Source organism: Bemisia tabaci, chromosome 1 (genome assembly GCF_918797505.1).
Source record: "Bemisia tabaci chromosome 1, PGI_BMITA_v3".
Lineage (NCBI taxonomy): Eukaryota > Metazoa > Arthropoda > Insecta > Hemiptera > Aleyrodidae > Bemisia > Bemisia tabaci.
Window position 1 is genome coordinate 84562148 of NC_092793.1, and position 14308 is coordinate 84576455.

Consider the following 14308-nt stretch of genomic DNA (forward strand, 5'->3'; position numbering starts at 1 on the left):
ATGAAAACAACTGAAATCATTCTGAAATTGGAAGAAATATGTGAACTTACCAAGTACTTGTTTGTTAGTTCTCCACTTCCGCACTCAGTCACGCCTCAATCCGCACACTAGTGCTATCTCTTGAGTGGCCACAAACTGAAACACATAGCGTCACCAAACTGACATAATATTGAGTACGCTTCAAGCCTCAAATTAAATTGAATACTATAGTTTTTTGGTGTTTCAATGCATATTATATCAAACAATATACATTCAAGACTTTAAAAAAATTAGAGTAAGCTCGCAAAAGGTCCTGGTTTATTTATATAACAATTTGACACTTTGATTACCTCTGAGTTACGCGTCACCAAACTGACATTTTCACTGTTAAGCGTGTAGACAAAAGGTTTACAGTTATTCAAGTCTCCTGAGAAATTTTTTCCTGGTTGGTGTGACCTGCTTCTGCGCTAAAAACCAAACATAAAGGGAAAATATTTTAATTGAAAATTTTGAGTGGTCAGTTACACGTAATTCCCATATTTTATCCCATTAGCTGAAATCCACCCATATACCAAACGTTTTCGTTTTGAAATTTTTTCTTCAAAATTTAATTTACTCTAATTTTCAAATAACTTTTTTGGTCAAGAAATAAAAAATCAGCGAGATATTTGCGAAAAACAGAATTTTAGGCCATTTTTAGGCTATTGTTTCAAAACGACGGCTTTAGTGGTGTAAGTATCTTCATAAAAATTTAAAATTCCGATTCAGTGCCCAAAAATACATATGAAGCACTCGACAAAAAGTTTTCCCTAAGAGCCCCTATCTTACTCCTGACTGCCTGGACTAGAACCCGAAAATGATGCTCATGTGTTAACTTTGATATGCTCGAGCATTGGGTTAAAATTGTCGCATAATCTTTGGATCAAGTTTAAAGTTTTGATTTAGGAAGAGGTCCCCGATCGACGGTCGGATTGGCCTAATCAAATTTCGGACTTTCAAAAATAAGCTGCACCCTAAGCAATCCCTAGCAATTTTGGTGCTGTGCCCTGCAACAACACGCAGCTCGGAGCTAGAGGGGTTAGCCGTGAGCCTCTCAGATAGCTCGAATAGATGGCCGGTTTGACGTCACCATTTCATTCAAGACCAATCCACACAGGTCAGTCATTGCGCAGCTTTTTTGAAATCCACTTCCCTGCCCGGCCCTAACTCGCAGCACTCAATGCTACGTCACAATGGGTGCTCCCATAAGAAATACATTGCAAGCACTCAATACTACGTCACTGCGTAGTAGAGTACCAAAACTCGTCTTCGGGAATGACTGACCTGTGTAGATTGGTCTTGATTGCATTCGTGGTGGCTTATTTTGTCACACAGCAGGCTAATTACTATGAAAGAATTTCGTCACCTTTCACAACCAGACCTGCAGGATTGCAACCCAGAGGAGAAAAACACTGCTGAAGCGGAGAATCAAACTCAGTTGCTTGATGAATTTTGCCTTACATTTGCATCCATCCACTTTTCGACCGACCTGGTGAAGAGGTGACTCACCTCGAAGGTGAGCCGAGAATTTTGGATGTGATTGTCATTTCTGCCAGTACGAAAACCAAATGTTGCAGGCGCTTTGTCTCTTAGAGAGAATTTCGTTTTGTTGTATTGGAAGTTGGCACTTGGCAGTAAGTCAAAAATTTAACCAAATCCATTCGCAGCAATTCGACGAAGTGTTTTCTGACTTTAATGACCTTCCAACTTTTACCTTCAGGTACTAATTTTGCTGTCGCCTTTGATCAAATGCCACAGTCATCCTTGGAAGATATGGTCACTGCTGTGAAACACTCTTTGCCCAGCTATGACGAGTCAGCTCTGTGTAGCTCAGCCTTTCGAATTTTACGAGCAACTGTCAATACGTGGCTTCGAGATGTCGTACAGCATAAAAATGCTTTTGCTGATCTGCAATTAGTTCAATTTTACAGGTATGGTTACATAATTTTCTAATTACTACAGAAAGAGGGTGTACCAAAAGTTCCTGCACTGGTGCTGTTATTTTGGAATTAAGATAGGTATTGTGCTGATCTTGCTCCCATATTAAGGCTTTTATAATTTCCAATCAATTGAAGCCAAAATTATCTCGTTTGATCAAAAGCTAATAGATTTATAAAGGTTTAGCTGGAGAGAGTATAGCTGCTGCCTACAGGGTTCTCATGATATTTTTTCAAGTGTTAAAGGTCCTAAAAGTGTCTCCAGTGAAAGTTTCAAGAAAAGTGTTCCTAGCAACACTGTAATCAACTAAGTAGCAACGCTTGGTCCTTGTTAAGGTAACCATAGTAAGAATGGCAAAGAGAGCTGTGTAAGTGAAGTCTGGAAAATGTATTCCTGCAGGCACCTGCTTGATTTTGTGCTCACAGAACTCACGATATTCCTGTGTAATGTTAATGCATTTTGAATAGATTTTTCGTCTATAATGGAAGAAGGTAAGATAGTGTTACAAGAATGGCGTTATGGCACTCATCGCTGTGTACAACGTCGACTTTCTGCAACCAAAAGTGTCCATAAAGTAGAAACAGTTCAAAATTCCTTACTGGAGATTCCATATTAAGAATTTCAGAACATAATAATGTAGAGCTGGCAGAAAAGGATGCTAAAATAGATCTCGGATGATTGTACTTTTTGGTGAGAAATTAATGGTCGCTGTAAACCTTTAGGTGGCAGCTTCCCTTCCTCCATTTAAATCTTCATAACCCAGTCTCTCTTGAGCAAATGAAGTGATATCAGTTTTTATCGATTCTTCTTCTTCTTATTCCGTGTCCAGAGTAAGAGACATAAAACATAATCATCGTAAAATTTATTAATAAAAATAAGATAAAAATTACATCTTGGAGCTCCAATAATTAGCAATGTTAGTTGCAGCGTCACTTGCTAAAATAAGATCATCCCCAGTGCAGACCGATTTCATTTAAGGGCATTCTAGGAGATGCAATTTTAATCGATCAGAAATAGTGTAACATTTAAAGTGAGACCAAGCTCAGCTCAATAGTTATCTTAATTCCGGAGTTACAGCATTAATCCAGGATCTTTTGGAACACCGTATGTATTTTTTAATTGAAATTGAAAGTAAGATTGATATGTTGAGTAAATATTCGTCCAAACAATATACAGGAGCAAAAAAAAAAAAAGAAAATAGGTAAATAATAGTAAAATGGAAGAGGCAGAGTGCAAACTTAATTTGTAAAACAACCCCAAGATGCAACATGATTTTAAACCCCCTGATGAAATGAGAATTGATCATAGTCAAGAATATATACAGGGTGATCCAAAAGTCCCTTCCGCCCCCTCTAACTTTTTTCCTAATTGAGGTAAAGATTTGAAACTTGAGGAATGTTCCTAGGTTAAAGGGAGCTTCTTTTTGGTCTCCCTGAAATTTTCAGGGGGGTTCGCCTTGGGGGGCAACGGACCCGAACTTTTTTTTTCTAATGGGAAGACCCCCTTTCCAATAGCAGGTGGGAAAGAGCATAAAAAAAGAAAAATTTTTGCGCCAACCATTAGTAATATCTCCAACCGTTTCAAAATGGCGGCTGATTAAAGTTCAAAATTACCAAAACTTCACACCGGTTATTTCTTGATGGACTCTCGCGAAAATAGGTATGTGGGGGTATTTTGACAAGAGAATAACGAATTTGACGTTAGACTTTCAAAACAACCGAAATTTTCTAAATGGCCGCCGGTTAAAGTTCACAATGACCGAAAATTGATTTTTTTAGAAATTTAAGTTCAAATGTGTTAATCTCATGCCAAAATATCCTCAAGTTCCAAGTGCTAGGCAAATCCATCAGCAAAAAACCGAGGTGGCAATTTTCGGCTATTTTGAACTTTAACCGGCGGCCATTTTGGAAATTTCGGTTTTTTAAAAATCTAACGTCAAATTCGTTTTTCTCGTGTCAAAATACCCGCACATCCATTTTTTCGCGCAAATCCATCGAGAAATAACAGGTGTGAAGTTTCGGCCATTTTGAACTTTAATCGGCCGTCATTTTGAAACGGTTTGAGATTTTGACTTCTGGTTTGCGCAAAAAGTTTCCTTTTTTTATGCTCTTTCCACCCTGCTATTGCAAAGGGGGTCTTCCCATTAGAAAAAAAAGTTGGGGTCCGTTGCCCCCCAAGGGAGGCCCCCCTGACAATTTTAGGGAGACTAAGTAGCTCCCTTTGACCCAGTAACATTCCTCAAGTTTCAAATCTTTACCTCAATTAAGAAAAAAGTTAGAGGGGGTGGAAGGGACTTCTGGATCTCCCTGTATTTTTTACCTGTATCATGAACATCAGCTGCTGAAATACTTCCAAGATGTTTATAACAGCTAGATTAGCCACTCGCGACATTGTGCAACTGGTCACTATCAGTCACATCTGATTTTGTAATGGCTCTAAAAACAGGTCTCAAAAATGGGAAGGCCAAAGTACATTAGCGCAGGAATTGCGTAGCTTGCTCAAAAGGAAGTCGAAAATTTCGTCCTTCTTGCAAAACAGTAGTGAAAATCATGGAAGGTGAATCTGTTCTGCCTTCTTAAAAAAAAACTAAAGAAGAAAAAATGGATATCTGGACGTACAAACTTGGAGAGAAAAATTGCGAAGGAATGCACTTACTCCATTTCCGCTTTGAGTTAAATAATGATGAAGTGGTTCTAATAACAAACAAGCAGGTAAATCCAACACGTCGTGTCGGAAGAGCGCACCTTAAGAATAGATTCCTATTTTCATATTCAGTTTTAGGCTTGTTCCCAGCTATCTAACTAATCATAATCTCCCTCAAATCTTAAGTTGGTCTTCATAAATAATTCACTGCTCTAATTAGACATCCTAGGCTCTTTTTTACTTCAAATTGCCTACCGTTCTCGTGTGTTAAATAGGTTTTATTTAATATTTACTTCTTGCATTTACTAATCGAATGGTGTAAGATACTTGCAATTTTAGTTAAAAAAATAACAATTTTATTGCGTTCAATTGCAAAAGTATTTTTACACAGACTTTTGAGTCTTTCTACAGGTATTGCTAAGGTTTAGCAAGCCAGCAGGTATGGGTATGAATGAAAGTCGAAGGCAACTCTCAGCTACTAATCACTTATAAAAGAACGAAGGCACTGAAAGTGTACAATCGCATGAAACTTGTCGCAATGTGAACACTCAGTTCTGTATTGGAGAGCACATCTATTTTTTTAAAATGTTGAATCGGAAACAATATGCGGATTTATATATTTGAAAGTAGGGAGCAGTCGTTCATTTACCATATAATGCACCGCACATGTGCAATAAGGTTAGGTTAGGTTAGGGGTTTACCCCTTGCTGGCCCTCTGTCTACTAGGAAAATTTGGAAAATACTTAAATGCCTGAGCAGCCTCTTTCTTGAGGGGAAAATAATATAGAGTGTTATCAATCGTCGTATTTAATGTATTCACATAACAAAAAAGAGAACCTTGACTCATTGCAGTTGTCAGAAATGATTGATAATAATATTTTTAAGATTATACAGATTTTTTAACAAGACCTAGTCAAATCAGGAGGCAACCCTGATTATACTCCTTTCCTTTAGACCACGAAACAATCAAGGGAACAAGCAGGAACTATTTCTAGCAAATCACTACCAGAGCGTTAGTCAATCCTGGTATTTTCTTTTTTATGTCAGATTATGAATACAATATTTTATCTCTTTGCTAAAATGGATAGTAAAATTGTTTTATTTAAGTAATGTTTTACCTTTTCAGGTGGGTGTCATCTCCAACATCGCTTCTGTATGACCCAGCTATCCACCGCACTCTGTGTAAATTAATGAAAAAGCTTTTCATGCAGCTTATTGCTGAATTTAAACGTCTCGGCTCTGTTGTGATCAATGCTAACTTTAACAAAATTCTCATTTGTACAAAGAAAAGATCTCTAAAGGATGGTGTTGGATATATTGAATTTGTAGTGCGAAACATCAGGAACAAAGAAATATTTCATTACATCGAATTGCTCTATCGTAAAAGCTCCTGGGAATACCTTTTATGGTATGATCCATATAATTTCGGTGGCATCCCTACAAAAATGCCAGAGAATTTATTAAGTGTCGGTGAGAACAACAATCTAGACGAATTATTTGCAGAGCAATGTGAAGCAATCCCTGATCAGAGTTCAAACTTAAGTTTTACGAGCAATTTGAAAGGAAAAAAGGATTTCTCAGATTCTAAGCTTGAGCAAGAGGGAACACTAATAGATGATGAAGAAAAAAATGAAGAAAATGAGATAAGGAACAAGACTAAATATTCTACTGGAAAGGGAAGTGTTGAATTGAACTTTCATATGGTTGAACATTTACCAGAGATGTTTCAAAATCAGTTTAGGAACATTATCGGTGGTTATATAGGCTTGATTTTTGATTTCTTATCTGAAAACGTAGGGAAGCAAAATGCAGATGATTTACTGAATAATCGAAAATTGCTATCCTCTCAATTAAGTCAGATAACACAGTCAGTTCCCCTCGGCACTAATTCATTTGAAGCTGCTAAAGAGTATGCTCAACACTTAATTAAAACAGAATTAACGCCAAAATTACTAGCATTAGTGCAGAAATTAGACCAAAAATTCCCCAAGTATCAGATTGATAATAATCTAGTTCCAGGCATAAAACTGCAAGAAATCAAACCATCACTTGAATTTATAAAAGTTGTCACACAAGTGTTAAGTTTAGATCCATCAATATCTAATGAAATTCAAAAGTTGCGGAGCTTCGCTTTCCAAATGATTGGAACCAGTGCCTTCAGCAATGAATCTCAATTCTTTGATCCATTCATCAACATTCTAATTCCAGAGATCATCTGTGATTACTGCAATTATTCACATGAAATCAATGTCACAAAAGAAATCCACAAAAAGAAAACGGAAGATGGATTTTTTGTTTGGTTCTGCCCTTTTTGCAAATCTAATTATGATATGGAGACCAGAATTCAAAACACTCTGATAGATTCTGTGCATACTAAGTTAATGACTTATTCTTTACAAGATTTAATTTGTTCTACTTGCCGGCAAATAAAACTGGACAATCTAAGTGAAAGCTGTGAATGTGCTGGAAAATACAATTTGTTATTCCAGTACAAAGAAGTTTATCAATTTTTATCTACTATCTGTAATATAGCCTACCAGTTCAATATGCTTCTACTCCAAGAGCTGTGTCAAAACTATTTGAAAATGAATTACTCCTAATCATTGTGATAGAACTTTTGTTGTTTGTATCCTTCATTAAGAATCTAATGATATCTTACATTTTAGTTCAAACAAATTTTTATTTGATTTTTATCTACATTGTTCCTCCTTAGCACTAAAACCAACGTTAAATCAAGTTCAAACTTTGGTAAACTTTAGAGGTTCGCGAAGCTTCGCATTTTGCGAAGCGAAGCGATAATTACGCGATAATGAACGCGGTAATTCCAATTTTCGCGCTCTTTTGGATACGATGCCGAATGCCTATGCTTGATGGATAATTCGTCCGCGTGAACCGGTTCTTTGCGCATGCGCTTGCGGCCGCTCCGCGTTATTTAGCGCCTTTTCTTGAGGACTCTGCCTGGTCAGCGTTCATAAGTAAGTATTTTGTACTGAACTCAAACTGTATGAACATTTGTAACAAATGTTCATCTTATTTGTTCTTATGAGACTTTTTTACTTTGTGTTCTCGAATAAACTTAATAAAGTTTTTTGAAAAGCTTAAATCGATGGTTTTCAATTCATATTTCCCACAATTTTGTAGGTATTGCTATGCTTTACATTAAAATGGATAAAAAAAAAAAAAAAAATCAAAAGGAAAATAAAAAGTTAAAACCGTTTTTACTTTTTATCATTCCGTTATAATGAAAGCAAAACCGATGACAAAATTACAACAAAAATGTTAGATCTGCTGGCATTTCAATAAAAATATATTCTTAAAATTTAGGAGAAAAGGAGGGAAATTTTAATGTGTGTATTTTTCATGTATTTCCCGGTGTTCAACGAAATTTACCACCGCCGCACGCTGACAATGAGTCGCGACTCGCTGGAGTGAATGTCACGAAATTCCGCGGGTTGCATCCAGCGTATTTGAAGGTGTTTTTCTTGTCCGCTTCGCTTCGCAGTTGCTTCGCAAATTATGAAGCGTCGCCTTCGCTTTGCTTTGAAAAACGCTGCTTCGCGGATTTCTAGTAAACACCCTGGAAAAATAAAAAAATTAGGATCAAACAAAGTTTTAGCCCCAAGGTTTGCATTAAGTTGCTGTCTGTTTCCTACCAGTTCACTGATATTACATCAGCTTGCTGTATTGGCCCTCTTAGCCCAACATGGTGTCAGTAACACTTTGATACTGAACCCATGTACATTACATGGCATGACGAGACACAACACTACACTGAACAATTGAAAGGATATCTTTAATTTTTCAAAAGTCCATTATTTTTTGTAATTGTAGGGGATGGCTTTTTAATCTCTGAAAATTATTATATTCTTATCAATCAATTGCGAAGTACACTTTAAGTATAAGCTCAATTTACTAACTTTGTTGAGAACTGCTGGAAGATCAGGCGAATCCAGCCGTTTGATAACTCCAAAAGTCAGTTTATTTAGGGTCTAAGCACTCATTTTAAAGTTTGGTCATCAATTTTTTTTCTTTTGGGGATATTAGGGGTACATTTTGAGGCAAATCTCAAGAATGAGCTTCAGAATAGTAACAATTTATTTATGTGACACCTGTATTTGCCAAACTTTTTTCTGTTTGCAAGTTTTCATTTCTTTTTCACAAGAGGAATCAAAACAAAGTATTGATCGAAGCTGATGCCCTCAGTGAGCTCTCTGAAAGTTTTCACCCCAACAGCAAACTAGCATCATTTTAATGAGAGTAAAATGAAGGCATAATCAATAGTATCATAATATCTGATACTTAATTTTTTTACATCTACGGTCAGTCTCATGTGGAGCCACTATTTTAACTTGGGTCACCAGTGTAGTGGTGCACCCAAGTGTTGCAAGATTACAGGCGTGTTGGTGTCTTTTAGTATTTTTTCACTGACGTGGATTTTATCATATCTCTACATTTTATTTAAATCATGATCAATGATGACTAAATTGAAATATGACAATGTTGTAACAACAACATGAGAACAAAAATTAATACGTTTCTTATCAGCTGAGTTTTTTCATAACCTCCGGTGCATTAATTAGAAAAAGTCGATACACCGAAAAGCGCTGTTTTTATTTCGTTGATCCCTTATTTTATCCCTGCATCCCTTGGGGTTATGGGCCCAGGTCGTTTTTACTTAGTTCTGTGAAGTATTTATCGCAAGTGTAGTTCTTTGAAGTATTTATTGCAAGTGTTAATATGGACCTTAAGTCTAAAAAGAACATTAAACCATTTGATGGTGAAAAGTACAGCATATGGAAACTTCGAATTCGCGGGCTATTAACGAAAAAAAATTTAATTGATGTGATTGATGGGAAATCTAGTGAAAATAGTGAATCTAGTGACTGGCAGGCCAAGAATATGCTGGCAAAAGCTATTGTGCTTGAAAATTTGGCAGATTCTCATCTGCATTTCGCAACTCCGGAGCGGACAGCTCGGGAGGTTATAAAAAGTTTAGACGATCTGTTTGAAAGAAAAAGTATTGCCGCTCAAATCGCCGTGAAAAAGCGATTATTTGCTCTGAAGTTCGACTCAGATACTGCTTTGATGAAGCATTTCATTAGATTCGATGATCTGCTCCCCGAACTTCAAGCTGCCGGTGCAGCGTTAGAGGAATCAGATAAGATTGCTCATCTTCTTGTGACCCTCCCCCCGAGCTATAATGGCATAATTACGGCGATTGAAACATTATGTGATGAAAATTTAAGTGTTGCGTTCGTTCAAATTAAATTGTTAGATCACGAACTAAAATTAAAAACTGATAAAGCTGACAATAGCGCGAAAATTCTCCAAGCAAGTGACAGTGCTACCAGTGCTACCAAAGGAAAAAGACAATTCAGAAATTCTAAATTTGTGAAAAACTTTAGACAAAAACCAAAGCAAGCAAATCGAAATAATTTTAAAGCCTGTTATCACTGCGGCAGGAAAAATCATATGATCAAAGATTGTGTCTTTTACAAGAAAACTTTGAAATCAAAAACAACTCATCCTCAAAGCAAATGGAATGAGTTCGTCAATGTTTCTACCGAAAATGAAAAACATCAAAGTATTTTGACTGTCTCAAGTTTTGCATTCATGGCTCAGGAGAACTCGAATAGTTCGGACAGTGATGACAACCTAACCTTCATTCTGGATTCTGGAGCTTCGACTCACATCGTAAAAACAGAGAGTGCATTCAAAAGCTTCGTACATCTGAACCCTCCGATAAAAAAATCAGTGGCTAAAAACGGAGCTCATATCTTTGCCTACAAGAAAGGAAATATTCCAGTGAGGATTGAACCAGGATTTGAAGGAGTCCTTAAAGACGTATTGTATTGTCCGGAAGTCCCGTACAATTTGCTCTCTGTAAGAAAAATTCAGGAAGCTGGATTTGATGTGATCTTTAATCAGCAAGGAGTAACAATATCAAAGGGAATTACGGTTGTAATGATCGGTAAGCCATTTAATAATTTATTCTCTGTGAAATTCATGATTGACAAAACAATGGCTTACGGTTATCTTCTGATAAGTACAAATTATGGCATGAACGTTCAGAACACATGAGTAAAGCTAAATTTTTAGAGTTAAAAAGATGCTTATTGATGACGTAGATCAAATTGAGAATGTTATGCCGAGCGAAAATTTATGTGAAGCTTGTATTAGTGGTCAGCAAACAAAATTGCCATTTCAAAATTCTAAAGATAAAAGGTGTGTGCGAAGACGGCTCTTCATCGTACATTCCGACGTATCAGGTCTTATCACTCCTCCAACTCATTTAAATCAAAATTATTTTGTGATTTTTGTAGATGAATTCACGCATTATTGCGTCACATACCTGATTCAACACAAATCAGATGTTTTCTCTGTTTTTAAAGATTTTGTTGCAAAGAGTGAAGCACATTTTAACTTAAAATTAGTTAATCTATTTTGCGATAATGGTGGCGAATATTTTTCCAGTGAGATGAAACAGTTTTGTGTGCAAAGAGGCATCACGTATCACCCTACGATCCCGCGAACCCCACAGCAAAATGGAGTGTCAGCGCGTATGATAAGATCGATTACAGAGCGAGCTTGTGCAATGCTTAGTGGAGCCAAGTTGAACTTAGTATTTTGGGGAGAGGCTGTTCTTACAGCAACATATATTTTAAACTTATCGCCAACGAGGGCCTTGAGTTCAGCTGTGACTCCATACAGGGTGTACCAAAAGTCCGTCCCACCCCTGCTAACTTTTGAACGAATTGAGCTAGGGTAATGAAACTTTGGGAATGTTCCTATCTCAAAGGGGACCATCTTTTGGGGGGGTCAAAATTTTGGTTCCCCCTCAGGGGGGGCGCGGGGGGCCCCCAACTTTTTTTTTCAAATGGCAACCCCTATCTTGTGATACCTCATTCGAAAGAGCATAAAAAACTAAGAATTTAAGTAAAAATTGCAGAAATCACTTCGCTGTAATTTTAAGGGGGGGCTCGGACCCCCAAATACGTCAATTCAAAGGTCATTCAATTTTCCCGCGAAATAAGCCAATTTCCCCTAGATTTGCCTCCACATTATCTCAGTAAGGTCAAAGTTAGTTCAACATTACGTTGGCAAGTCCCCAAATTTCGGGAAAAGTTAAAAAAAAACGAAATTTAAGGTGATCAAATTTGACCGTTTAAATTTCGTTTTTTTTTTAACTTTTCCCGAAATTTGGGGACTTGCCAACGTAATGTTGAACTAACTTTGACCTTACTGAGATAATGTGGAGGCAAATCTAGGGGAAATTGGCTTATTTCGCGGGAAAATTGAATGACCTTTGAATTGACGTATTTGGGGGTCCGAGCCCCCCCCCCCCTTAAAATTACAGCGAAGTGATTTCTGCAATTTTTACTTAAAAGCGGACACAATTTGGTAAATTTTCCCGTTTTATTTTTTTCTCTACGATAATTTGAACCGGAGTTATGATTTTTTGAAAATAGGTCAAATTTGACCTTTGACCTATCATAACTCGGTCAAAATTTAAGATATTGATCTGCGGTTTGCGCCAAAATTCTTAGTTTTTTATGCTCTATCGAATGAGGTATCACAAGATAGGGGTTGCCATTTGAAAAAAAAAGTTGGGGGCCCCCCGCGCCCCACCTGAGGGGGAACCAAAATTTTGACCCCCCCCCCCCCAAAAGATGGTCCCCTTTGAGATAGGAACATTCCCAAAGTTTCATTACCCTAGCTTAATTCGTTCAAAAGTTAGCAGGGGTGGGACAGACTTTTGGTACACCCTGTATGAAGCATGGCACAATAAAAAGCTGCAAATAAAATTTCTGAAAGTTTTTGTATCTACAGTCTATGCTCATAACAACACAAAAAAAAGGAAATTTGATGAAAAATCCTTTAAAGGCATTTTAGTTGGTTATGAACCAAATGGATATAAAGTGTGGGATCAGAGGAGAAAATATTTGTCAGAGTTAGAAATGTAATTGTCGATGAAACAAATTACTTAGAATCCAGACCTACGTTGAAGTGCTCTGTGGTTACAGAGAGTGAGAAAATAATTGATGCATCTGACTGTACGTCAAAATCAGAACTGAGAACTCAAGAGGGAACTGATGCATCTGACTGTGCGTCAACATCAGAACTGAGAAGTCAAGAGGGAACTGATGTATCTGACTGTAAGTCAAAATCAGACCTTCATAAAGAACTTGAAATAAAGAAAAGCGCAGAACAGGATCATAACTCTAGTAAAGACAAATAGGGTGATGCGAAGATCCATGTAGAGACGGATAAAAACTGTGTTTTGAAGCCCCAAAATCATCAGAGTGAGTTTTTTGGGTCAAGGAGGAGTGATCTAAATGGACTTGATGAATTCATTTTAGATGCACAATCCATTGACTGTGATGTACCCAAGACTTTAAATGAAGTTGAGAATAGAGCTGATAAAATTCAATGGCAACAGGCTATTAAAGAGGAGCTTGACTCTCTCGCATTCAACAAAACTTGGAGTCTTGTACCAAAGCCTGAGGATAAAAATATTGTTGATTGTAAATGGATTTTTACAATTAAGAAGGATGAATTTGGGAAACCTAAAAAACATAAAGCGCGGTTAGTTGCTCGTGGATTCAGTCAAAAATATGCTGAAGACTATGATGAAGCTTTTGCTCCTGTCACTCGAATAGCAAGTTTCAGAATTCTGGTGGCTTTTGCCAACCAATTTGATTTGCTAATTCACCAAATGGATGTGAAAACAGCTTTTCTAAATGGAAATTTGAGAGAGGAAATTTATATGAGAATTCCTGAGGGAGTTGTAAGTAATGGTAATCAAGTGTGCAAGCTCAATAAATCTTTGTACGGTCTAAAACAAGCCGCTAGATGTTGGTTTGAGACTTTTGATGTGAAGCTCATTAAAGCAGGGTTTAAAACTTCACCTGCTGATCGGTGTGTTTATTTTTTGGACAAAGTAAGTGTTGATAAAAACATTTATGTTGTTCTGTACGTTGACGATGTCGTAATTATTTGCAAAGATATGGAAACAATGAATAATTTTAAACGATATTTGATGAGTGAATTTCGTATGGTGGACCTTGGAAATATTAGATTATTTCTGGGAATTAGAGTTGAGAGATGCGACGGGATTTTAACTTTGAGTCAATGTGCTTATATTGATACAGTTTTGAAGAAGTTTAATATGGCTGATTGTAGTGCTGTTGACACTCCACTTCCAAGTAAATTAGATTTTGTAGAACTTAATTCAGTTGAAGGGAACGACGCGCCCTCTCAGAACCTCATTGGGTGTTTGATGTACATAATGATATGCACAAGACCTGATTTGTGCGCTGCAATAAGTATTTTATGCAGATATACAAGCAAGAACAATAAGATCTCGTGGCAATACTTGAAAAGGGTGTTACGATACTTAAAAGGCTCGAGGAATTTGAAACTGACCTATACAAAGAAACTTATATTTACTTTATCTTGAGTGGTCACTGTGATTCTGATTGGGCAACAGATGAAAACGATAGAAAGAGCACGACAGGCTTCCTATTTCAATTATTTGAAAACTGTACCATTTGTTGGAATACCAAAAAGCAAAACTCTGTGGCTGCCTCATCCACTGAAGCAGAGTATATGGCGCTTTTTGAAGCTGTCAGGGAAGCTCTATGGTTGAAATCGTTTCTGAGTAGTATTAATATGACTGCAATAACTCCCATTTCAATTTATGAAGACA

The 14308-nt window shown here is 37.0% G+C and overlaps 1 protein-coding gene and 1 long non-coding RNA gene across 3 annotated transcripts in view; one reads left to right on the top strand and one right to left on the bottom strand.

The window, feature by feature from the left end:
* The window catches only part of PolE1 (DNA polymerase epsilon catalytic subunit 1), a 157677-nt gene extending 149975 nt beyond the window's left edge, over window positions 1–7702 (top strand). For both annotated transcript variants that reach the window (XM_072306321.1, XM_072306322.1), the window contains 2 exons: window positions 1739–1949; window positions 5726–7702. In XM_072306321.1, coding sequence (XP_072162422.1) covers window positions 1739–1949; window positions 5726–7199 — 1685 coding nt within the window. In that variant the 3' untranslated portion in view covers window positions 7200–7702. The remainder of the gene's footprint in view (window positions 1–1738; window positions 1950–5725) is intronic.
* Window positions 7703–7814: 112 nt separating this feature from the next.
* Window positions 7815–11615, bottom strand: LOC109042660 (uncharacterized). Its single transcript, XR_002010095.2, has 2 exons — window positions 10952–11615; window positions 7815–8176 (listed from the first exon to the last, which is right to left on the bottom strand). It is a non-coding gene; the product is annotated as an uncharacterized lncRNA (long non-coding RNA).
* Between the last annotated feature and the right edge of the window lie 2693 nt (window positions 11616–14308).